The sequence below is a fragment of the Pieris rapae genome, chromosome 21 (genome assembly GCF_905147795.1).
Source record: "Pieris rapae chromosome 21, ilPieRapa1.1, whole genome shotgun sequence".
Taxonomy (NCBI): domain Eukaryota; kingdom Metazoa; phylum Arthropoda; class Insecta; order Lepidoptera; family Pieridae; genus Pieris; species Pieris rapae.
Genome location: NC_059529.1, coordinates 4,970,410 through 4,998,392, shown reverse-complemented (window position 1 = coordinate 4,998,392; position 27,983 = coordinate 4,970,410). Strand labels below are relative to the sequence as shown.

The following is a 27,983-nucleotide window of genomic DNA, read 5'->3' as shown; positions in this document are numbered from 1 at the left end:
TTGAATTAATTACAGGGCGTAGCAATATTCCGGGCGCCGTTGAATATTCGCGTCCTCCGCAGAATCCGCTCGCAAAATTTTTCCAGGGCCGTCCTGTGCCCCGCAAGGATGTCGGGCAGCACATTGCGTGTCATCCGCATCCCCACGGTCTGCTCCAGATCGTGCCTTTGAATGGCGAATATGGGGCACTCCACTAGGAGATGCTCCACCGTTTGTATTGTGTTTTCGTCGCATTCACATGCGGGACTCGTTTTTATTTTGAAACGGTGGAGGTATTCCGCGAAGGCTCCATGCCCTGTCAAAATTTGGGTCATTATAGGGTTAAACCCTTTGGTCCTTGCGATTTTGTACGCAGCTTCTGGGTCGGGCAAGAACATCCTAGTTGTCGCCCCGGTTGTTTCTTCGGACTGTCTCTTGACCCATTCCCGCACCGTGCCTGCGCGTATTAATTTTTTAATGTATGATAGCGGGCAGCGGTCGTAGACTGGCCTCCGCTTTGTGTTAGTGGCTTCTTTGGCCAACTGGTCCGCTCTTTCGTTCCCTCTTCTCCCCGCGTGTGCTTTTACCCAGAAAAGTTTGACGCTCTTCTCTGGGTGCTGGGTAAGAAGCTCGCGGATCTCGGTGACCAGGGGATCGAAAGAGCGTCCCCCCGCAACCGCATCCAATGCAGACCTTGAGTCGCTGTATATGAGGACCTCGGTCTCCTTCCGATTTCTAATATTTAAAAAAATATATAAAAAAATGTATAAAAATGTGTTTATTTATTTGACTACAATGTCTTATAATATTTAAGATTTGAAAAACCGTTTGAGTAAAGAAATACATGTGTCAGGGTTCCCAGCTCCTCGATAATAACAACTGATAATTTTCTCGCGTTTGGTTCATTTTCACGTGTTTGAGTTTCAGATTTGCCGTCAATTCACAAAAACAAATGACAAATGAATGCAATATACTACATCAGGTTAGCAAAGAGTTCTGAAATTGAAACTCAAAAAGTTTTCATTAGCAATGTTTCTAACTGGCCCGTTTTAAACATTTTCAGTGTTGCCCACGTACAAGATGATGAAGAAAATCGCATAAATAAATTTTAAGTCCCGATTTCGTCAAACTAGTCTATATTAATTCGACGTTTAGTTTATACTTTCGGGTATCATTTTTTTACGGACACATTGATTAACAACTTTTAAATAAATAAATAAAGGCGTTAAAACTTTTCAATATTGTATAGATATTATGAGAAATGAGCGATCAGTTAATTAATTTACTAAAACAAACACAAGTGGAATTGTTAGTTAGAAGTTTTGTTATTCTAATAAAGTTGTTAACAAGAGATTATACATGTATCTCTGGGTTCGGAAAACAATATTACATGTTACTGACTTCACTCATACCATAGTGATGTTAGTTGAGTTACGACTTTACCGATTTACGAGCTTCTTACTACATAACTTTCAACCAATTTAAAATAAAACATAATAAAATATAAAACTATCTTTTTAGGACTCTAATCATTCATCACACATTTTGTTATTCTATCTATATCTTCAAACGTCAAGTTAAGGTTTCTTATACTTTCAGTGGAGTTTTATCATCGGACGTCAAGGCAGGACACAAAATACCAGTCGTATTACCTTGACGTCCGTCGTTCCACAACTGAGCGTTTTTTAAGCAGACGCCCACTGAAGTATTTCCAACCTTCAAGTAAAGAGCTTACCAATTCTTAAAAGGCCGGCAGCGCGCTTGTGAGCCTTCCGGTAGTGTGAGTGTCCATGGGCGGTATCACTTAACATCAGGTTTCTGCCCCCTTGGCTAAAAAGGTGATTTATTTTTTATATTGTAGTAGTTTGAGATTTTCGTATTACTAATAGTAAATTGTATCGTTAATTATTATTTCAGAACCAACATTGGGTTCCGCGAGCCTCTTCACAGGATGTGTTCTTTAGATTGTGTGTCAAAAACATCAAACCTTTTTCGCACTCCCCTACTGCTTTATTTAAAAAAAAATAAAACAACTGTTAATGTCCTAACTCTTCCATGTGTTGTTGTCATGTTTTGTTTTGTTTGTATCATATAGTTATATTAGTGAAACCTATTGTGGATACATCCAATGTGTTTATTTTATGTTTTATTTTTATTGCAAAGATGTATCTGTTTTGTTTCCAAATAAATAAATAAACAGAGTTCACAGATATTTTAAAATGTAACTTTTCTATTATTTTTTTTAGTTAATTCAGTACTAAGGTATTAAAGCCAATACCTGAAAATATAATGGTGACTGTACAAATCAACAAACAAGCATACATAATAAGGTTTTAAGGTAATCATAGATCGATAATATGATATCATTATACTATCATCAGCATATTGGAAAGTTTTTATTTTGATAAAACTATAATAATTTAGTATTGTTTTTTTATAGGTATTATGTTACTAAGAAAGTCATGTCCGAGTCTCTTCCGTGATTAAGAATGATTCAGAACTATTGGTCAAACACGCGTATCAAGTCAGCACAAACACAGATTTCTTTGTGACAACAGTTTTCAGTGTTTTTTAACCATTTTAAATACGTCATGGGACTAATTTTCTAAATTAGTTTATTTTTTTAGTGTATTACACAGCTCCCCAAATTTTTGGAATCTTCAACCAGATTGAAGATTTGAAGCATTCTTCTATGCATTCCCTACTTTTTTGGATATCTTACCCAAAAGCATAGAACAGAATGTCTAGAGAGTATAACTGAGATAGCTTTTTTTAGAGAACAGGGGGCAAAAGGGAGGACAGGGTTAACGCACGAAGTATATTTCTCCTATAAGAAATTTTAGATTATTCAAATCATATGCACCGAAATGTTGATATTTCAATGACACCTTTTAAACCAGCTTTTATAATAAAGTACCTAAAACAAATTTGTAACAGTCTTCCCAATGTAAAATAATATGCACAGTCACGCTCCTACGAAGTGCAGCACTTAGTCTATGCCATATTTGACGGATTAGCATGTTTGGGATTTATTTAAATATAAAGTACACAATTGTTTAATATCACTTGGTATGTACGAACTGGCTTAGGCTTCACCTGCATATGTAATAATAATTTAATTAATAATATAAATTCGTAAACGTGATAATAATTTAATTATTGATATATATTCGTACTAGTTTTTTCTTTAGTGTTTCGTTGTTTTAGTATATCCTTCTATTATGACAGCGACCGACTTTATGAGCGTATGGGGCGGGGCTAGTATACTCTGATTTGAGGGTATACTTGGAAGGGATTAGAGGATAGCATTTCCTGGCAATGTTGTTAGCAACTTAATTGTATTTTATTGCTTTTGTTATTTTATAATTAATATTTTATGTTTATATATAAAATATAGATAAATCAGTGGCGCTACAACCTCTTTAGGTCTTGGCCTCAGATTTCTGAATCTGTTCCATGATCATTTTTTACTCTAATAAGCAAGTATGTGATCAGCCTACTGTGCCTGACACACGCCGTCGAATTTTTGGATCTAAAGCAAGCCGGTTTCCTCACGATGTTTTCCCTACTTTCGAGCTAATTTAGCGCCCATAGACAGAATGTCCATTGGTATCCGGACGGGGATCGAACTTACGACGTTGGGGGTGATAATCGCTCGCCACTAGGCCAACATTGCTCTTTTATCTACTCAGGTCCCAGACATGGCTAAATAAGTTCACCAATAATGGAGGCGGTTCACTTAATACAAGACATCTTACTAATAGATAATAGTCTCGTCATCATTCTCCTTCATGAGAGGCATTGAAAAGTTGTCAAAGCTGAAATGGAAAATGGAATTTTCCTTGAAAGCAACTTGTAAACAATGGAAAATAACTCACCACCTTACTTGAGACCGCTGGGTCATTGCTCTTGAAGGTCAAGATCTTACGGACTAAAACATAACGGGTATTGTTTTGAATTTTCTATTGGAAGTTTAACTTATATAGATAAACTGACATGCATCGAATTTTTACGGAATCCGTAAAAATATCCACAGTCAAGAGCTATTCTAACAATATTAATTCAACATTTATTTATTTATGAGTAAACTCACAACTAAACAAAACACTCAGACAATATGCGAAGCCAAAACTAATTACATAGATAAACAATATATATGAAAAAGAAAACATTATATAAACAAAATTTAAAGAAGCAGAAATTTAACATTAAATGAACGACAATTAATACTTAATATTTCAAAGAAAAAACTAGATTGTTACTGCTAAAAACAATTCCTCACATCCTCTTCGGTGAGGTGGAAAATATAAATATCCTCAGAAATAGTGTCATAGATAAATCCCGAAACATTTACGGATTGCAGGTAATTCATGTTCATACTAAGCACATGGAACAATTGTGAGCATATTGCATATGGTAAAGGGATTCTTAGATAAATTATCGATAGAAAATAGACTATATAAGCCCTCTCTTTATAACACTATATAAGCCGCAGACGCTGTCCAGCCAAATTAAGCGATTATGTGTGTATGTTTTTCTGACTAGTTAAAATTATTAACTTATTTAAAGTCAACTTTTCTTAAAAGGATATAATGCACATGATTTAATTATAAATCAAACAATGAGCTACATATGCAACGATATTTCAATCAACGTTTAGACCTTATATCTGATGGAATCGTTATCAGATCGAATATGACTTTTATGTAACCTATTTTAATAAAACAAAATGGTGGCTATAGGCAGGAGATCCCGAAAGGGCATCTTCTCTAATAGGTCTTTACATAGTTTGTAACTCTCTCTCTTAATAAATGGATAAATGTAATATACGCCTTGGTTGCTTAGCTAAAGGCCCACAGATGTCTCAAACGTTTATTTTTATATTCATCATTTCAATCGCTTTTCAGATTCGCAATCAGAGTATATAGTTACAATACTCCGTTACAATTCTGTTTCATTTTTGCTTCTTTTCTCTCACGATCTGACCCATCCATCACCATTTTAGTTTTCGATATGTAGTGTTTTTATCTTTATAGCTTTCTGACTTAGATAACTGGCCTATTCCTATTTAAATTCAGGCTGCAGGTGTATTGTATAACATTTCTGTATAATATGCCATAGTAAGAGATCGAGATAGAGAAGAGAAGGTCTCTATAAGAGGTCTTTGGAAAAAATATATTTCTGTATACAATTTTAAATGTTTCAAGGAATAAATGAGATTTAATTATTATTCACTTATACCAAAGTAAATAATTCAACTAATATTTTTCAGATTCATTAATTTAAATATAAATTAATGTACTATTTTCAATATATAAGTCAGGGACACAATTGTTTAATATTGCATCATAATAATATTCAAACATGCGATCTATAATCAAAAGGTTTAATATAACGATACCTTTTTAAATGAGTGAAATTGAATACTAGGTTACTGTAGTGAAGATAACATCAGCTTTCAAACTTTTGCAATATAAGCTCTGCCGTGCCAAACGTGACGACTTTTCATTGAAAGATTTTCTTAGAGTGCTTTTCATCGAAGACTTTATTAAAGTAATTTTTTCAATGGTTATTTTTTGTGAATCAATATTGATTCTTCTTATTCATATGAATAAGAAGTATCTTTTTTCGTAAAGTATCTTTTTTTTATAATTTAAGATTCAGTCGTATAACTTTTGTAAACTACGTTTTTGATGTATGGAAATCATACTCGGCACACATTAGCGAAGTTTTATTATATAGATAGATAGAGACCTCTAGCATCGAGAGTGTCCATGGGCGGTGGTATCACTTAACATCAGATGAGCCCCCTGTTTTATAAAAAAGAAATCCTTTTCATAAAATTCATTACCAAAACCGCGCTTCTGTCATCAATCTCTTGAATTGTTATAATTTTTGATCTCTCCAAGCTCCCAAATGAATTAAAAGTAAAATATTGTACTCGCAGGTACATTTTACGGCTGGAAGTTATGTTACCTAGAAATTAGCTTGGGACTAACCTAACGAGTCAAATTGAATTTATTTTTCCCTCAACAAGATACTTAGTATTCTTGATATAAGCTTAGTTCGACTTTTCTTTTCATGAAGTAAAGAAAAAGAGAATTTTATAATACTTTAATGATTAAAGGGCACAGTTAGATACATTATTTATTAAGTACATCAAGCAGAGCTTACTCAATGTATAAATATTGTATCTTTGCGAATGTATGTGTTTATGTGTGTATGCGTATTTGTGAGAGGGCATGTGTGACTCTATACTTATTACATTATTTTGTTTATTGATGTACAAGGCCTTTAATTTTATTAAAAAATGTTACATTGAGAAAATAAATCAGGATATAAAAAAAAGATTATTTTCGTTTATATTATTTAATATAATATTGTTTAGAACAATTTTATATAGGAAAAGTAGCCTATAACTACGCTTGTGTGCTGTTCCCACGAGAATGTAAATACATGCCCCTATTTCACCACGCCTTATGCTGATAGAGAACCAATCTGTAATTAATTTAATACTTAAGCTGTCATGTGAAACATGGTGTAATGGTTTCAGTTCCTTACAAACATCGTGTAACACAAAAAACTCGGCGATTAAAAGGAGTGGCGGAGAGTTAATTGGTCTTCTCTTCTGTTTTGCGCCCTTGATTTGAGAATTGGCAGTAATTGTTAAATTACATGCATTTAATATGTATTTCTATTTGATGTTCATAAGTGTACATTCCGCTACCTAAATGAATAGATGATTATGAGCTAGATTTTTTTTTATTAATAGACTTGCGTGTTCGTTGCAAACCCTTTAAGAATTGGTACATACATAGAAGATAATAAAAACTCGAAAAGCCTCTCTCGGGCATGTAAATAAACACAAATACGTACGAAAGCCTTACTTAATCTCAAAATTGATTACGTATCTGCTTTGGGGCTAAAGCAGAGTTTAGGGCAATTTGCTGAATTTGCGAGATGCCTTTCATTTTATACGTCCTATTTAACAAAACTGGATTTGTTGTTGACGTTATTATCTTAAACATAATATGTTTATAGTATTGTCTTTTATTAATATAGCTTTTACACATTTAAAGAAAACACTTTTTTATCGGATTAAGTCAGTATAATTATAAGTTTACAATAAAAATACATAGCTTCAATCCGGTAAAAAAGTGTTTTTTTAAATAATAAGTTCAATTATAAAGGCCATTATATTGAATTACTTTACTTGTTATAAGCGTTTGTTTCATGTCAATCTTCGTCTAACAGTTTTCATCTTCAACCTCTCGCATGAGAGTAGCATGGACAACGTTTCCCATTTTCCCCATTCCTTGACATCTGGCGTTACAGGCAAAGCGCTTTTTAAGATACTTCTTGATAATAACAAGGGCTCTGGAGATGTTTCCTTGCTGACCACGATGGTCAGACTTGGGCTACCGACTGATGAGAGAGCAACCAATTACTGCAAATTAATTATAGCCCCCTTCGAATTTCTTCGAGACATCTCTTAAGTTTTGAACAAGCTTCCAGTAGCATTACCACGTAACAATGTATCGTACTAATAAAATAGTCCAAAAGGCATTTACCACATAATACCAGGCTCGCTCTAGAATGCGGTGCCAGCCTCTTGGGAAATGAATTGTATCGAAAGAGGTGTTTTCTAAGATTATTTTTATTCAAAGTATGAAATGGTTCAACTATTAACGAATACTGCATTCCATTATTGGACCCTTGCCATTTGTTTTGGCATTTTGTCAAAAGAATTGAATTTATTACGACACCATAGACGACAGAAAACTACTGCTGCAACAACTGATTTTTTAAGAAATAAATTTTATGTAAAACTTGTCAATTTATTAGCGTATGATCCTAAATTGGTAGGTAAAAATGTTTTTGCATCCTTGTATCCTATAGAATATGTTGATGTATCCTTAACATAACACAATACTTCACATGGGAATAAATGCAAAAAGCAAAAACCGAACAAGCAAATGTGTACTATGTACAATAGTACATACAGTAACGTATACAGTAGCAATAATAACATGGCGTATGCATATTGAGATTTGAGATTTGCTTAAACAGCGCGTTTTGGCCCCAGAAATCATATACGAAATCGTGCCTCAGGCGGTATCTGTAATCGAACGTGGAAACTAATATAACAATTGCCGGTTAGTAGTTAACATGTGACGTAGCCACAATACATGGACACAATAAACCTATATAAACTACATACAGTCTTCACAAACTCTTTGCGAAGAAGGGGCTTGAATCAAAAATCACTTTATTTTATTTATTTATTTACTTTATTTTACCCACTATCGCTAAACAAATTTGTATGGTCACGCGAAGCATTAGCTGCTCATTACAATTTCATAGAAAGTTTGTTACTTACATGTCTATGGTTAGTATTTAAAAACAAGCACAGACTATTCACAAACACAAAATGATACAAAACACGTTTAGTAATAATCTATACCAATTAAAATATTGTGTAAAGATTTATGTATACCACGTGCCAAAACACAATATAGACTATAGACGACTCGTTCATGTATATTATTTTGATAAATGATACATTATTTGTATCGTATCGAGTTCGCGCTGTAATTTATTTTGCACACTCGAACACAACTGATATACTGTTTTTCATACATTTGGAAGTCCGTTCGGATCCCGTTACATGCTTTGTATGAGAGAAAAAATTTATGAAATCTATTTTTATATAACACAAATCAATATGAAAGTTAATCCTTTTTAATAAATTTCTCTCTTTAATCGGCAGCTCATGTCTGAACGTCGTGGTCAGCAATGAAGCATCTACAGCGGACTATCTGCTTCCATCGGTTTCTGTCCAGCGCTTCACTTATGACACTGTAAAGTTTTGAAGAGGAAGAGTATTTCACTTCATCGCTCCATCTGGTTGGTGAACGGCCACGTGATCTTTTGCCTTCTGTGTTACCAACCGCGATCAGTTTCTCCAAGTTTTACACGCTGTCGATTTTTGGGTCTAAGGTGTTTTACACTGATTTTCTTCATCGCCCGAGTGTTAAATTATGATATTTTTAGGCGAGTGTTAGTTTTATTGACGTAAAATAATCTTTATTAAAGGTTTTATACATCTAATTGCATTTTAAATACAGCTATTAAAAACTCGTGATAAGACTAAGCAATTTTTGAAAAATTGCATACAAATGATTGTGTATTCTTTTAAATACCTACCCTATTTACGTAAAAACGGGATTTAAAATATCATGATATTTTAAAATATACGCGAAAATACATTATAAATGTGTTCCAAATATCAACGATTACCTACGAAAAGAGATAGAATTAAATAATATTTGGATATTTCATCTATATAACTCCCGGATTTTTGGCTAAATACGTAATTAGCGATTTAGAATCTTTGCTAGACAATTGTTACACCAACCAAAGGAAATACGAGAATCATTAAATCGTTTCTTACATTACATTAAAGTCGAGCTTGCTCTGTGCCTACTAAAACAATTGATATTGATTCAGGGAGCTAATGTAAATTAATTATTTTAAAATAAATAGGTTTTGGGGCATGCTTGAGGCATGAGGACTTCTTGTCCTATATTGTCTCCAAAGGAATCCTTGTCGACGGTACTAAGAGAGAAAGTCATAACTTTATCTAATCCCGCTTCATTAACGTTAGTTTTAATTAATATTATTTTATTACAAGAATTTAAATATATGAGCGTCATTAAAGAAATATTATTAAGGCAAACATAACATACCTTCAGGTTTCTTATTTGCATAAGAGATTTCTATTTTTACCTTCTAGTTTATTCGGTTGTTAGACGCTTGTTTGTTTCCTACGATAATGAAATGTTATCACTTACAGATAAGATTCTTTAAAGGGTCAAGGATTAATTTTTATCAAGAGTATTATTATAATTACTACCTTGTAAACCTGTGTACATAAAGTCTTTTATTTATAACATCCGGTAGACACTATTTGAATTTATTTTTAGAGACCTTTTTTAAAGAACTGATATGAAATAAAAAATGCTCGAAAAAGAAAGCTTGTAGGTATGTTGTAAGCCTCTTAAAGATTGATACCCTCGTATCCTGAAGGACTCTAAGTGTCATTGATTCGAAATACTTTAGTGGTCAGTTGGTTCCATCTGGTTTCATACGGATCAGGTATCCTCTTCACCACTCTGTTCAATCGAGCGACACTTATATTTGTACTGGCCCAGCCTGTTCATTTCCCAGGCAAAACTCTCCACATTGTCAATTTGGCGTCACTCATGATTTCCAGACAGTAATATTTTAATTTTATTAAGTAAAAGTTTTTGTGTCAGATTTCTTCTTAATTTCTGTCACATGGTCACCCGATTGGCCTAACGATTAGCCAGGCAAATCATTTTAGCCGCTTGTTAAACCCTGTTTCGTAAAGAGGCTAGGTTGTATATTGAACGGCTAATTAATCTAGTTGGCTACGATATATATATATATATAATGGTGTTTGGTTAAAATATATCTAAAACTTCCATTCTACGCCATTTCGAGAATACTAAAACCTACGTTGATACTGCCGTAGCATCAGACAATTTTCTCAGGTCCATCGTAGTATAAAAATAACGCATAATAATAAATAAAAAAAAACCTTTAGTCAAAGTACCATAAGGAAAATTTAAACATAAATTTGAAATGTCAAAATTTACTATCTATGATTGAGGTCTAATCTTGTTTATCATGTTTTTTAATCACCAAATTTGGGACATATGTGAACGATCTTTATTATGTTATTGGCCTAAGATAATAATTATCAATCATAGATAACTATATCGCATAAGTAATTATAGGAAATTTTAATTAATGTTGTACTAATATATCAGGTGTCAAACTCAGACGACAGACTGGAAAGTTCATAGGCCTATGTAGTTTTATCGCGGTGAGTTATATAACTGTAGACATCTTTATATAAAAAAATCCAGTTACTACCGCTTTGGTACAAAACCTATTAATTATATTGGGTTTTTTTCTTTAAATAACCAACCTTTTTGTTTGTCGCAATTTTTTGGGTCACTTCGTCATATATTTATACCGTTTAAGCCAAAGAGTAATGCAATTGCATCTTTATATTGAAATAAACTTAATCTTAAAGTACAAAATAATTATTGTCAAAATTATTAAGTTTATTTCGAATAAAATATAACGTTAAAGTTAACTTTTTTCATCATGTATTTTTGGTGGTGGCATGATAAAGAAGCGCAATCACTATAGAGAATCAAAAAAATAAATGTATTATAAATCCTTAGATAAAGTATATAAACATAAATCATATATTTATTTCTTTATTTTTCTAAAGTAAACAGGAAATCATTTTACAACAAAAAACAAGAAATTTATTATATATTATCTTTTTAATGTAAATAAATCTCATTTGGGTGTTTCTTATTTATAAAAAAAAATCGTTAAATAAAACGAACATTTAAAGTAACTTTATTACTAATTGATAATACACAGAAGTATCCTTTAGTTTGAATTACAGTAATGCAATCAAAACCCAATAAAATTATAGGCATGAAGGCGTCCGTATGGCAATAAAAATGCCACCACTAATTCAGTCAACTGTTTATAAATTCAATGATGATTCTTAACCAAATACAATTTATTCTTTATCGTGACATATAAATTGCAAATCAATTTTATATTACAATAAACAGATATAAGTATTTTTTAATACTTAGTTAATAAACGAAATATTGCGAAAAAACAAGTCATTATTATGTAATGTAAAAATGTTAACTCTTTACATAATAATCACTTTTTTCTACTTTACACTTTCACATAAATCATGATCTAAATTCTCTTCCTTTTTATCTTAATGATGACTCAAATTTTTTCTTTTGCTGAAATAATATTATTTTCCTCGCCATAGAAGCGAATTGTGACAAGAACGCGCCATCTCTATGGCATATTCCAAATGATGATTTTAAAGTTGCATCTGTGTAGGTTTTGGCACCGTTCATAAATTTTATGAAACTTAAAAAAATACGTCTATTTAAAAATTCGTTTAATAACTATTGTTAAGAAAAGCTACTTTAAACAATATCTTTAATATGAAAAATTTTCAACTTTTTCGTTAATTATCTATTTACTATTTGTTTATTTATTCATAAGTCCTGAAACAATGTGTGTGCTTAAAATATTCAAGAATATGCGACATCACAAATACACACATACACATCAATTATATTAGAACACAAAAATTTCAAAATAGCAAGGAAAATATTACACAACCACCATAAAATAAAAATAACTCAAACTAAATAGAAACTTAAACCTCATTAAGAGCGCGATACACAAAGTTACGGTTATTATGAATATTGTTGTAAAATATATCAATATTCTCATTAAAGTTAGGTAGTACTCACTAGACCATTAAAAGTAGCAGATAAGCCAGCCGTAGGTTAGTATTGTAGACTTTTATTACTAGTAGCAGTAGTATTTTTATCGGTATGAAGCACTGTTATGCTATGCCATCGTTTCTCAAGCGGAGTCCAGTTTGTTTTAAAAGTGGGTCGCAGTCTGTTGGCATAATAAAAACAAACTACATATAGGTTTAAAATATTCGATAAAAAATTGGTAGTCTGTAAAGTTGGTTTACTGACGATAGTTGAACGTGACAACGTCATAAGAAAATACTGATGGAATGCATTTTTAAAAATAATTTTTTTCTTTAATTTGTTGTCGAACCGGAGGCCGATTGTGCCTCTTTGTCGCTCATTCCGCACTCTCACTTGCACTTCAAACCTTAAATGGAACGCCTCAGAGCGAGGTAACACCGCATGAGTCATGTTTTTTCATGCGTGCAGCCGGCTCCATCGAATTATAAGACGTTTTCACGTCAAAAAAGCGCGATATGTACATATTATCAGGGATCGCGGACTGGTTTACTTAAATTTTTTAATGTAATAATTAAAGCTTAATTTATTATTAATAAATCAAATCCAAATGGGGCAATATAAAAACCAGCCAATGATTACATGCATATAATCTTTTTATCTTTTGATAAATGTTTTGATAGCGACCGCTTAATTTCAAGATTAATAGGTACTATTTATAAGAAATGTGTCGTGTACTTAAAATAAAATATCACTGTTACGAGGCATTTATTTCAGATATATCATCATCATGTTCTAGATTGGGCGTATAGATCTTAATGATGAAACAAACATTAATTTCAAAAATCTTAATTAGTCAAATTTTACTGTTTTAATTCCTTTCAACGGATCTTTTTTAAATGACAGCGCAGTTTCTATTTGACAGTAAGACTTGCTTTATGTCAAAGGCAAATAAGTATTAGAAGTTCGTATCTTAATTCTAAAACAAATCAATTCTTGCTTTAGTATTAAGATACGATATATATTTAATTATTTAACGTTTAAAATATTTTTTCAAAGTATATTTTATTTTACTCCTTAATAAATAACATCGAAATTTTCTAATATTAATATTGATATTATTAATATTCTATATAGCATTCACCGATGAGTGTAATAAAATAAGTAGTTAAGCTTGTGTTAACTTTGAGGTCGTGTGTTCGACTCCAAAAGCGTCTACTTTCTATGTACACAATTACCGATTGTATAGAGAAATGAAAAAAACGGTGATGTGCCATTTAATTATATGCATATTGAAGCCTTTAAGCTATATACATAAAAATTTAAAATTTTTGACATTCATAAATGCACAATAGAATTACTCCTACCACTGTAATCAGTCCTCAAAAACAGTTTAATAATGTAGCATTATTGTTTGTTATATACAAAGATCAATATTTAAATAATAAACATGACTTAATTCCCAGCTTTTTATTAAACATCTGTTACAATCGATAATACAAGAAACATTTTATTTTCAGTGATTATGGATAAGGTGCTAGCTTTTATTGTTATCTGTGCGTGTGTGGGGGTGGATTATGTATTGTCATACCCTGAATACAGTGATCCTTCTAAAGAATTGCCTGTCATTGGACTAGGGTAAGATAAAAGTATTTTTATATTTAGACAATTCGATATTAGCAGTTTATAGCTTTATACAATAATAATACCTGAACCAGTTTATAATCAACAGATAACTATATTATCACAGAAAGTAAGTAATTATTATTGCGTTTTAGTAGATATACAATATGTAACTTTTGCATAAAAATATTATATAATGATAATTTTCATATGACCTTTTTGTTTACGGCATTTTACTAGGAAGTAAAATAAAAACAAACAAAGGGCGCCATTACATGAATTCTTTTGTTATTGTCAGAACTAATTTATATACTCTTGGAAATAAAGTTGAATAACAAATTTGATTTAATTTTTTACTTTATTTACATTTAATGAACAAATAAACTACTAGTCAAAAGAGTCATAAAGGCATTGGTTGGAACTTATTTTTTTTAATGCTAGTTTCAAGTAAAATGAAAACTTGGAACAGTATCAATGTTTCTCTACTTTTTAGTGTTATTATTTGGCGTCGTGTGGGTAGTATTTTATTTTACTTCAAATTCTGTGAATCGCTTCAAATGTTAATAAATATCTTGTTTTTTCAGAGAAATCAAATGTAAATATAGTGGCCTTGGAAGTCTGAGCAGGTAATTTTGTTTATTTTATAAGCAGATACAAATAAATAAAACTGTAGCTATAATGACTACGAATAATGGCTATTTGACAGCAGAATACGATCTAGTTTACTGATTTCGTTTTGTTATAATAAATCACTTATATAACAATCAATTACTTATTTTAGTAGTTTTAGTATCTTAACAATTTAGGAAAAAATACTATGGTTTATGCTAGTGCTACACACATGTATATGTTTATACTGTAGTACCCGATTTTGAATAAGTTTCCTAATCGGACAAGAATCAAACTTATCTGCGATCATGCAATTGTATGTAAACACCGGAATATTTCCGCGTTTATGTATATTAATGAACTTTTACTTAAAAGTAAAGAGTAAAGAGGAGCATGCTGACAAAGCAATGATTTTCTATTTTAAACTTATAAGAAAATTTATTTTTCGTAGTTTCACTACATTTTTATAAATAAATCATACTTTCAGCACACGATCCGTAAGACAAGCGAGATCAGAGTCATGCGCAGTGCCACCAACCGAATGCTCTAGCTCCAAGTACAGATCGTACGATGGAAGCTGCAATAACTTGGATAATCCAGGTTGGGGTATGCCTGACACGCCTTACACCAAACTTCTGCGTATCAACTATGCTGACGGTAAGCATTTTTTTTATTTTTTATTTTTGATTGAGGGGAATGCATTTCCGCACTGAGTGGGGAACTCGCTATAAAAGTCCTACCTACTAAACCCCTCCCACCAATCACGTCACTCTTGGGGTAGCTTGGGGTCGCGTAAGCAACATCACCAACAGACCCCGTGACTTGCTGCTACACCAACCATCTTCAATTACATTGACATCGCCTTAGAAGTCTTTAGAGTAGGGTTGCAATTTCTTGCACCCAACACGTGATTCGCCGTCATGTTCTCGCTTGCAAATATAACACAATGTGGTGCTTCGTCACGTCTGACAGATTTGTGTCCCGCTTTTCCGCACCTATAGCACACATTGCATCCACCGTGGATGTGCATGACACCCGTATGTGCCAGACGGTAAGCACCAAGAAACCGCTTATATTCAAGAACGCAACCTACGTACCAGACTCTCTAAATAGCGGTAGCGATCCTAACTTTAATTTAGATGTTGAATTTCTGTACCGCGGGAGTCTAAAGCCTTTTTAACAGCGATCCGAACTGATCTTGCAATATTAGCGCTACGAATCAGGTGAGATTTAACTTTTCTGATTATGAATACAAATGATACTCATTTAAGTTAGCTGGCGGAACTTCCAAGCACTAGGATCATTTAATTATATTGAACATCGTTCAATATAAGTTCCATTTAATAATAGTAAAGTAGTAATTACATATAGTAATAGTTGTTTTATAAATATAATAGTAGTGTAATGTCGACGTTTCGGTGCACAGAGAGTTTCTGAAAATTTTGTGTTCGATCGACACGTAAATTTATTTTTCAAAACATAAATTATTAAAAAAAATAAGTAAACTATTTACAATTAAATTATACACCAAATTGATCTTTCGATACTTGATAATTATTGAAGCAATACTTGAAATATAAGAAATTACTTCGTATATAAAATACCTCGCAAAACGATTGATAGATAAATGACATTAGGCGAATAAATCATCGGGCTACATAACAACCAAAATTGTCTCTTTGACAGTCAGTAATGGTTCATTCGCAGTTCCCGATACGATTCAATTACTAACATTGAAATTCAGCTAAATTCTTATTACCGATGTGACGATTTAATGAAGAATATGGGGTGTATTATATCTTATTATTTCGCTTTTAAACTCTGAATCTTTTTTTATATCAAAATAATTCAATGTTAGGCGTTAGTTACACGTACATTTTTAAACCAAGAAATATTTTCGTTAAGACTATAATAAAAACTCCTTCCTTGTTTACGCTATTTCTCTTACTCATAATATGCGTCATGGGGCCAACAGTGTTAAACTTTCGTTTAAGTAAAGTGAACGATTTGGTAAATTTTTCAGAACTTCTTAATATTGATTAATGAGCAATTTGAAATCAAAAGAAATCTAAACCGACTTTTTCTAGGCCCACAGACTTTTGCTCCTTGGGTCGAACATGAATTATTGGAGGAAATTCTTCACAGGTATAAGTGAATTGCCGGTATCTATTGATGGAGATGATTTACCTAACGTTAGGGAAATCAGTACAGCGGCTTTCCCTGACAAGCTTGTTGAGGATCCCAAATGGAATTTAAATGCTCAGCAGTGGGGCCAATTTGTCGCTCATGACATGTCACTTACCGCATCTGGGGTTTCAGCTGGTGAGTCAAAAATAAAATATACGCTTCAGCTATTATTTTTTTAATCATTTCTAAAATGCCTTTAATTATTAGACAACGGACCGTCCTACCTGTAACCAGCGTTTTCTTCCACGCAACTATAGTAAGGAATGAAAAATAAATGCAAGAAATAAAACGTACTTTTAGGTAACAAATAAAATGAACAATGTCAAAATCAGAAATTAAATAAATAAATAAATGAACTGTCTCAATAAACAATAATTCAATCAATCATTTTACCTTCTAACCTATTTCTAAGATAATTTAAAATCACGCTAGGTTAGCTTATCTGATTTATGGTATAATTTCTATACTGATTTATATACATAAAAACATTTATGCAATTCACACTTGGTAGATGTGAAACCTTGAAAAAATGATTTCAATATAATTACACGAATTTAATATATATTTTAAAGATAAATTTTAATAAAACTACAATGATTAAAAATACTTTCACTTTATGTCTTTCACTATCTAAATGTAGTATTAGAAAAAAAAATTGAGTTTTAAGTTTAATATAAATCTTTAATGTTGACGAAATGAAAGAGACGGACACATAACTTCATAAGATTTAATGTTGGAGAAAATGAAATAGGAAGCATACAGAGTTGATTACGACTATTAGTTGTATCTTTACTCTAAATTACTATTGAAAGCTACGTGTCAATTGAAAAATTATAGTCAATTTTCCAAGACAGGCTAGAAAATAAATGATCACGCTTCATCCGAATTAAAAACCAAAACCTTGTAGCAAAGATAGTTTACTACTTTTAATTTCATTTCTTATAATTAATTTTTATTCATATGTTTTTGGTTACTTTTAATTTTAAGTTTATTGCATATACAGCTATAGTTTCATTGTAATTATTTTGGGAACGACTATAATGTACTGTTTATCCAAAGTATTATTCACACATAATTAATTATAAGTCACATTTTTGTCTTTTTGAGAATAAAAATCTTTAAACCTATAGTTGATACATTTTTTCCTAATAAAACTTTAGATGGTGAGCCAGTAGTATGTTGTTCCAATGGCCAATTTGGCCCTGATGCCACCAACCCCATATGTGCCCCAATTAAAGTACCAGCGAATGACTCGTTCCACGCTCCTTATGGAACCCAATGCCTTAACTTCGTCAGAACTGGATCTACAAGGGACCGGAAGTGTACACCCGAAGACTCGGCAGCTATTCCCGTATGTATAAAATTAATTATGTATAATAAATTCTATTACTTAAATATTAACATATTATCTTATACATAACGTATTAATTTCCTAAATCATTGTTTTTTCTTTCTGCCTTTTTCAATCGAAAATAAAAAACCGAACCTAGGCTTATTTATTATTAATTAATACTGTGTGTTTTTCTTAAAAAAAATTTTTTACTTTAAGTTACTTAAACAATGTTTTGGCCTCTTTCGAATTCTTTATATTTCTTTAAGTAAGTAGGTGATTAGCGTTCCACATGTCGATTTTTCATAAGACATGACTGTTCATGATATATTCTGTATGGTACTGTAGTGTAGCGCCCATTAAAAGAAATCATCAAAAGCGTGATTCAAACCCACGGCCTAAGGATTGGGAGTCGCGCATCGGCCAACACTATCCCACACTATGTATCACTACATTTCTAAATACCATTTCCATTATAATTTATCTCGCGACTAGCTCTTCTGACGGACATTCTCCGGTCTTATAATACTATAAATAAAAATGAATCGCAAAATATACCGAACCAGTTCCTTGAACGGTTAGGACGTTAATTAAACGAATAGGTTAACTAAGGACGGTTGTTTTTTGAGGAAAAGTATAAAAAAAAGAAAAAAAAATTACTACTTACGTTTTTATTGTGGAAAGGTGAAAAGTCTCTGTTGTAGAATAGCAAAATATTCCCTGTGTGGGTAGGTACTAAAAAGGCTAAGTAAAAAAATATATAAGACGAAACAAAGGCGGCAATTATTGTGCTATAAAATTTAGGTCAACGATATTTGTAGCGCACATTCTGTCAATCACAAACAGCTATTTCAACTGACAGTTATGTAAAATTAATATTGTCTCAAATTTTCTGCTCAACTTCGTTAATTTAACATAACAACCTTCTCCTGTCAATCATATGTGTTTATACAAATTATTATCGATTGTTCCATCCGAGCACGCGTTATGCGTAAACAGATATTTTTATACACATATATAGACGAAAATTAAATTATTTGTGATAAGATTTTCTGCTTTTAAAATGATTAACATTTTTCAGGTATCCGTAGTTACCGCTTACATGGATCTTTCGCTGGTGTATGGTAACACTGAAAGTGAAGTTCATAATCTTCGTTCCTTCCAAGGAGGGAAAATGTTGACTGATTTCAGGGGTGGCCAGGAATGGCCACCTCAAGAAGCCAGCCCCACAGAGGCATGTGCTGGAGCAGAGTCTGATAATGAACCTTGCTATAAGACCGGTAAGTTAAGCGGAGGCAGCATGGTAATATAGGCACTAATAGTAATGTACGCATGGTAATAAGGACACAATCGGTTATTTTATTTTTTCAATTTGTCAAAACAATTAATGTACATCACGCACACTGTTACAGTTTTTTAATATTTCCCAGTTCTTTAATATTTATATTAGTTTTTTTGATTTTTGAATAGTTTAAGGGCCTGTTTCACAATGTCCGGATAAGTTCCAAATAAGCTATGCAACATATAAATTATTCGAAAGATAAAAGTTCCAAATAAGATACTTCGAATTTCATGACGTATAGCGCTATCTGACAGTCGTGAAACGCAAAAATACTATTTATCATACCAATATACCAAAGTAACAAATAGCTTATTTGGAACTTATCCGGATATTGTGAAACAGGCCCTAAGTATTTGTTTGTTTCTATATCTACTTTTAAATTTGTACCACGGAATATTTAGTCACCCTTAGATTTTACCATACTAGGGACATCGTATCTGTGAACTTAGCAGAGCACTTATGACTATAGAACTATTATGTGTGCTGCCAGAACTCTATTTTTTGTGCTCAGCTGGTAAGTTCTCTGCTAAAATCACAGACATAGAGGCATCCCCGTTAGCAAGTTTTAGGAAGACACAATAATAAACCTGATGGAATGATAATGGTAGGATTCAGGCAGGTATATCAAGAATTAGAATTTTCATATAAGCTTTTGACTGAATAAAAAAATTTAAAATTAAATCGACAAATTTTCTTTTGCCAATTATATTTTGTTTATCAAATTATGGTTCTAAAATATTTTTATAGGTGACAGTCGCATGAACCAAAGCCCGCATTTGGCTATCCTCCACATCCTCATGTTAAGGGAACACAACCGTTTAGCAAATGAATTGGCCGAAATCAACCCAGGCTGGAGTGATGAAAAGATCTTCCAAGAAGCAAGAAGGATAAACATTGCCCAAAACCAACATATTAACTATTATGAATATCTTCCAATATTCCTTGGTAAGTTAATCGAACACTTATTTTGTTCCTAATATTGTAACTAGTGGAGCGGTTTTTTTTATGCAGAAAAACTTTTTTTATATAATTTACCTGTTCCACACAAGCTATACATTGATTTTCTAGGTACAGTTGGAAAAACTATTTAGGGTGTCAAAGAAATGAAGAAAGCAAAACCTAGGATAAAGTTACTGAACTCTTCTTAAACGGCTGGACCGATTTGAATTAAAAAAATTTATGCGTTTGAGTGGCGCCCTAGATAATAGGTTTAGAATTTAGATTCACAAATTTTTGCCTTTTTCCATTTATCTAGCACCATATATACAGCTGCTATATGTATATAAATCTTATGTGTTCGTAATTAAAACGGCTGGACAGATTTTGATGAAGTTTTTGTGTTCAAGTGGAGTAGTAGTAGTAAGTATTTGAGAATGATTTACATTGTTAGATTTTTTGTATGTGTATAGGATAACGTCTGTCGCATCCACTATTTTATACCCTGAGATATACCCTCTAGAAATGCGTAAATTTCTCAAAAACTACTGATCCGATTTTGTAAATACTTTGAAAGTTTAACATTTCTGAAGAAGATTCTGCCATATCATATACATACTTACAAATTGATAACCTTTTATTATGAAGTCGGTTAATTTTTCTATGTATCTTATATAACAAAAAACTCATTACTTCATAGGCTACAACAATATGTTGAGAAACAGATTGATATACCCTGACGCTGAGGGCTATGTGAACGATTACAACTCCAATGTAGACGCATCAGTCTCTGATGAGCATGCGACGGCAGCCTTCAGGCACTTCCACACGTTGATCAGGGGATACTTACAGTAAGTATTCAAATGTAAAGAAAATTTATTCTCTTGTCACAGATTAAACACAATTTGACAGAGACAAAAGTGTACTTCATATTATTTTAATATATATAAATCTCCTGTCACGATGTTTTTCCGCGATGGACTCCTAAGCTATTTAGGCGATTTAAATTAAATTGGCACACCGTGAGCAGTCTGGTTCAACTTAAGAGATAGAATAGCTTAGATCTTTAATTATTATAGTCGCAACTTTATTTTATTACAAATTATTTGTTTATTATTTGATACAATTATAACTGTTTCAAATAAGCTATCTACGTTTCAAATCAGTTCTCCTACAGTTTCCCTCGAATAGCTTACTGCTATGTAATATAAAAAAAACCCTAGCGACAGCAACGCTTGGCCGAGTTCGCTAGCATATAATATATTTTAAACAGTTTGATGAAAGAAGACAGAAAATTAGCGGCGTACACCCGCTTGAGCGATTGGTTCGATCGTCCCATTATGTTGGAAGTATCCGATTTCTTCGACGAACTCACGATGGGCTTCACCGCGCAAGCGCAATCGGCGAGTGACCAGTTCTGGGATAGCGAAACGATAAATTATCTCTTCCGGTAAGTTATACTTCTTCAGTTAAGTTACGGATTAAACTTAACTGGAAGTTTTAATGGTGGCTGTACACACTCGGCGAGAGGCTCTCGCCTAGAGTCTCGACCGAGAGGACCGAGAGAAGAGCGCAGCCTGTACACACTCGTTACGTTATTTGTATTTAAAACACCGTTAACAATGGACGTGGAAACCGCTGCTTTTCCTTTATCTTTTTAAGTGATTGAACGAGTGTGTACAGGTCGCTCTCGTTTTACTCGCGAGACCCTTTGACTCGTGCGCATAAAACCGACAGGCGACCGAGAGAGGCGAGACCGACTGCGAGGAAGCGAGGCGAGACGAGAGCTCTAATGTAAACTCTCGCCCTCGGCCTGTCTCGGGGTGTCTCGCCCAGTGTGTACAGCTACTATAATAGATTTATCGTTAATGAACACTTTAAATTCGACTTATCTCAGGTTTCTTAAGTTTACTTTTAACATAATTAATCCATTTTGCTTTAAAAAAGTTTTAACGAATAAAGTTTATATTCACGTTTAATTAAATATAATTGTTTATAAATTTCAATTATTGTTATGCGCGGCCCATAGTGTTTAATTTTTTAATGAAAAATAAATTTATTGGAATAATTTGGATAAAGGCATCTACTAGAATACCGAAATTTCTCCCTTTCCATTATTTACTTTAAATTTACACTCATTAGTATTATAACAGTAGTAATTGTGAAATAAAAATAAAACAGAAACAGTAATAATACCTATTTTAATATATAAAAAATATGATCACTCCTTTGGGGCTTGGCCACAAATTTCTATATCTCTATCGTGATATTAAAAAAAAAATGAAATAGGTATTCAGCCATCTTCCGTGACTCACGCCTTCGATTTTTGTTGCTGAGTTTCGCCTTCGACGTACGACAGCGCGCTATTTATATATGTCGCAGCCAACTAGCTTAATAATTAACCGTTCAAATAACTGCCTAGCCTTTTAAATGATATTTACGGCTGACATTTAATAAACTGGCTGGCTAATACTTAGGTCATTCATACGATAGAATCAATATTTGGCAGAAATAAAAATGATGAGCGCATAAAATATATTTCCTTTAAAATAAAATAGTTAAATTCACATTATTATTGTCACTACACTCTTCCATTGTACTTATTATTTTTTATGAAACTTTGGAATACACTTCGTTATGCGTTGGCATAAAGTGGAATTAAATAAAAAAATATAGGATAGGCAAGTATTTAAACGTCATCGATCCAAGTCAACAGTTAGGCAGATCTAGCTGTTTAATCAACTGGCTGAACACCTTTCAGGCTGTTAGTTAAATGGCTAGGCTGTTACTTGAACGGCTAATTAAGTTAGTTACTTTATACATCGAAGGAAAGTTTATTGTTAGCATTATCGGAATACACAATCATAACTAGGATGCGGACGCTCAAGCCACTAATGACTAAGCCCTCTAATTCTCAACTAATATTTATATATTTTACCTTTTCTTGGAATCACGCGCTTCATATTTACGATCTTTTACCCTTCTCTTTGTGATACTGACTTTGGGGTAACCTAATTCTAGACACAGCAAGGCTGTAGGAACTGACCTTCGTGCTCTGGACATCCAGCGTGGTCGTGACCATGGATTGGGCACTTATACAGAGGCTCGTGCTATTTGTGGTCTCCCTGTTCCTAGAACCTTTGATGATATGAAGGAATACATATCAGAGGAAGTGAGTATAACTAAGGCTTTTTTAAAATCACAATTTTTCTCTTAAGTACATTTTGTTGCAACGGTTTTCCGTAAAGTGGCAGTAAAAAGAGACAGACAAATAAATTCATAAGATTAAACGTGGAAAAAAAGAGATAGGTAGCATAATACACTTAAATTTTACGTTATACAGTATAAAAACCTTTAAATAAGTGTGTATTTGATCATTTTCTGAATAAAAAAATTCATTGTGGGACGAAAAAAATTAACAAGAGTTTAATTTAATTCCATTAAAAATTAGACGATTTTTTATTAACATTAATTATAAAAACCTTGTTAATCTTTGTAGTTTTTATCAAACTTAATAATTCTTATAAAACTTAAAAATTAAAATTACATTCGTCTCGTTATCTTGAAACAAAAATTTCTACCACGTGGTAATTGCACACATTTTTTTTTTAAATTTTGCGAAATTAAACCTGTGTTATATGTAGTACTTGTAGTATATCAATTTTTAATTGCTATCAAAAGTTTCGATTTATAATTTAATTCAATGTTAAGTTAACTCATATTCAATAGATTCTATTCATTTAAAATAGTTTTTATAAAATGTTTATTAGTTAGATATTTTAAAATAATAGAAGTATCGAATAACCCATAAATATTCAGTTGCATAGTGAACTGGAAATTAACTTTTCTACTTTTCAATGTGGCCCAATTTATTTCCTTACTATATACAAATTACATTTTGAATGCATTCTGTATGAACATTAAACTTAGGATTGGGGACTTTAATGTGTACCCAATTACAAAATACATGAAATTGTGACGAAAAATTATTAGTTAGATATTTTCAACTCCTTTCGCTGATTCGTTTGCGTTGTTAATTATTTGCATTATTTTTTTTCCTACATGATTATGTATTAACGTTGAATTTTCGAGAACGACTTCTTCGATACGAAGACTCATCGTGATCCCACAGTTATTATATTGCAGACTACTAGATTGTGAGAAAGTGGATTAGTTTTATATAGTAGGTAGGTAGGTTTTACATATGGGTGTGCAATTATTTTAACAATTACCATCTAAAATTCGCAATATTGAGTTGAACAAATTCAAAAAGGCAGTAAAGATGCATATTAGAGTGAACAGTGTTGACTAAAATTGAGACGGCTAATGGCGACGTGTATCTCGCTCGTATATACATAATATTAAGTTTCTCATGTAAATATTATTTTTTAGTAATGAGAAATAAAGTTATTTAAACATATGGTTAGCGAGGGATTCTATAACATATTTCCATTAGTATATGATTGTCTTCACTTTAACATGTGAAATGTTTGAGAGCAAAAATTAAATAAATAAAAATACAATCTGTAATGGTATCAGCTAAGAATTTATTAGATATGGAAAATAAAAAATAAAAAAATCTCTTCTTGCTTTTTTGACGTGGCCCGAATCAAACTTATCTAAATGGCTGTCTAAATCTAAATTATTAATTGTTGGTCCGTCACTGTGTTAGTGTTGATTCTATAGTAAAGTGTATGCTCCTATTTCACCGCGCCTTGCTGTTAGGAGAGAAACCTTGTTTTTTTTAATAATTATATTTTATTTCATTACAATAATTAACTGTTTTAACATGTGAGAATGGTTGCAGCTGCTTACAAATGTTTTAAAAAGCTTTGCGATTTAAAAGAGAGGCGAAGTTCTTTTGGTCTGTTACGACCTTGATTTGAGTAAATGTAAATAGAAACCATTAATTGTTTTCTTTATTCATAAGTGTACATTAAGTTACATAAATAATATTGTGTTTTTTTAGTAATATCAGAAGCTTTTCATTATTAAGATAATTCTCATTGACTACTGCCACTTTTCGTGTTTATTTTAACCGTACATTTAAAAAAACCTGGGGCATATAGCTGGAGCCCATCTGTAATGTTGTACTATTCCTTATTATAAAATTCGCTTAAACTAAATTGTTTTTATGCTTATCGGCCAAATTTCCATCATCATTCAATTGGTATATAATGATTACCACAGTTTTGTGTATTTAACGTTTTCTTTCCAGAATGTGGAGGTGTTAGCCCTTCTTTACAAGGATGTAAGGGATATCGATCTCGTGGTAGGAGGTTCGCTCGAAAACAATGTTCCTGGTACAGAGGCTGGACCGACATATCTATGTCTACTTACGGAACAGTTTTACAGGACTAGAGTGGGTGACAGATACTTCTATGAGAACGGGGACCCGGAAATCGCCTTCACTCCAAGTAAGTAGTTTTTGTAACTATCGATTTTTTTCATCAATTTTCTCGCCCGCGTCGATTTCGCCTATTTTGACTAGATTTTTACAATTTTCAACATTTACATAAAAAAACGAATTGTAGAACTAAACTTCTAACAATACAATGGAAATATTATCATAGGTACTGCGATAATTAATTTAAGGTTTGGGCCAGATTTCTGTTAATGTTTCGTAATCCCTTGTTTTTTTTAATAGCGTAACTGACATTCTGTGATCTATAATCGTCTTAAACCTGTGTATACTTATATATACACACATATATACACTATAACTGGCTTGCCGTTTTCATAACGATGTCATTCTTCACCATACGAGTGTTAAATGCGCATTTATAAAGCCCATTGGTGCACAGCCGGGGGGCTCTAACTTATGACTTCAGGGAGGAGTTTCGGACGCTGAAGCCGAAAAGCCAACTATAAACTACACAGTTTTAAGTTCTTATTTATGAGTTCTTCTATACGAAATTCTAGTTCTTAACGAATCATATACTTATACGGATTTTTATGGACTATTGTCCATACTGAAGTAAAAATCCTGAATACAAAAATGCACAATATCAATTAATATAATTGATATTGTGCTATAAGTTCGTTGAGAAATTGATCATGAACAGATTCAAAAAAATCTGAGGCCAAGACCTAAAGATGTAGTGCCACTGTGTGTTTTTTACTATTTCTTCATTAAGATTTGTTTAAGGTGACTTGTAAAAACATTTTAAATAAATTAAATAACCAAATTACCGAGATTTATAATACTCAGATTGTTATAAAAAATAAACATATGAAAATCATAACTTTAAATGAGTTCCGAATTTGAAACTCGCCAAGCTAGGCTTTCTAACAAAATTAAACAAACGAAAAATGAATTGAACGAAAAAGTTTTTATAACCCTTTTTTATTTGGAGAGAATTTTTACTGTTAATGTCTTCGAAGCCTGACTTTATCACTAGATTTGTTTTATTACATCTGACATACGCTTCTACGTAATCTGTTTCAACATAAAAATAAATACCCCAGTAGTTTAGGCGTCATGGAAAACCGGGCTGTATTACCAGCGTGATACTAATTACCATAAATACTTTTTATTTGTTCGTGTTTTTGTCGTACACTCAGTGAAATGGTAATTACGAATTAAAGGACGTATCGGCTTGTAAATAGAAATGAGATGTATTTGACCCCATTTCTATAACTATTAATGTAACGGAGCAAACGGGCAGACTTATCTGATGCTAAATGGTTCCATGAACACTCATTGCCAGCTGTGACCCTAAGTGGAATTGGTTCGTATTGTCATGTCGTTTGTAGATATTAAGAAGCGAAGGAGAAAAAAAAAATACAAGAGATTAAGTAGATTTTCGTCTATTTTAGACTTCATAAAACACTTAAAATACAAAAAATATCGGGTGCCAAGAATTTGGCTTTAATTTTACTTACTATAGACGCAATTAAGACTACTACGGTGAAGATATGATTAATCGACGTTAGACTGAAGGCTGATCACAGATTTATATATAAAAACACAATAGGTCTAGAAACGTGTCCCATATTATATATACTTAAAATAGATTTATCAAATAATCTTTCGCATTGACAGGTCAACTCCAGTCCATTCGAAAAGGTGCTTCGATGGCCCGCATTTTATGTGACAACACAAACATACAGAACATGCAACAGCAGGCATTTGAATTAATTAATGATGGGTAAGTCATAATTATGCGTTTGTTAAATTATTTAGTTGTAAAGACATACATATTCCAATATTTAGTTTCATGTTTAAGCAGTATTGGTGTAAAGATGAAAAATCTCAAATGTAAAAAATATTCATATACCATACTAAATTATGTTAACAAATATGTGAAATATTTTTTACCTATTAAAAACTTAACCCAAGATATTTATATATATACCTGTCTTGTCTTTGTTTCAAAGAGTTTATTTTATTTTTTTTTTTCAGAAACCCGCTGGTGCCTTGCAATAGTCTTCCCGCAATCGACTTAAACTTATGGAAAGAAGAAAGTTAAGCAAATCGTCTATGTTAAAAATATATCGATAATGTAATCTTGTCGTAGGGTCATACTTGTTATGATTCAAAATATATATACTCATAAAATATACAAAAATAATTACTGTCTTTTATTTACTGTGCTACATGATATGG

The 27,983-nt window shown here is 32.2% G+C and overlaps 2 protein-coding genes across 2 annotated transcripts; one reads left to right on the top strand and one right to left on the bottom strand.

Moving 5' to 3' along the window:
• Nucleotides 1–5: 5 nt before the first annotated feature.
• On the bottom strand, nt 6–12,800 carry LOC123690117. The gene is made up of 2 exons (XM_045632983.1): nt 12,757–12,800; nt 6–714 (listed from the first exon to the last, which is right to left on the bottom strand). The coding sequence occupies exons 1-2, from the start codon at nt 12,798–12,800 to the stop codon at nt 6–8; spliced, it is 753 nt and encodes a 250-aa protein (XP_045488939.1).
• On the top strand, nt 10,766–27,948 carry LOC110999179 (peroxidase). The gene is made up of 14 exons (XM_045632883.1): nt 10,766–10,891; nt 13,868–13,985; nt 14,555–14,596; nt 15,067–15,236; nt 16,725–16,901; nt 17,927–18,117; nt 19,178–19,376; nt 20,186–20,383; nt 21,075–21,225; nt 21,648–21,824; nt 23,396–23,546; nt 25,593–25,791; nt 27,420–27,525; nt 27,780–27,948. The coding sequence occupies exons 2-14, from the start codon at nt 13,873–13,875 to the stop codon at nt 27,844–27,846; spliced, it is 1,941 nt and encodes a 646-aa protein (XP_045488839.1). The 5' UTR covers nt 10,766–10,891; nt 13,868–13,872; the 3' UTR covers nt 27,847–27,948.
• Nucleotides 27,949–27,983: the final 35 nt, after the last annotated feature.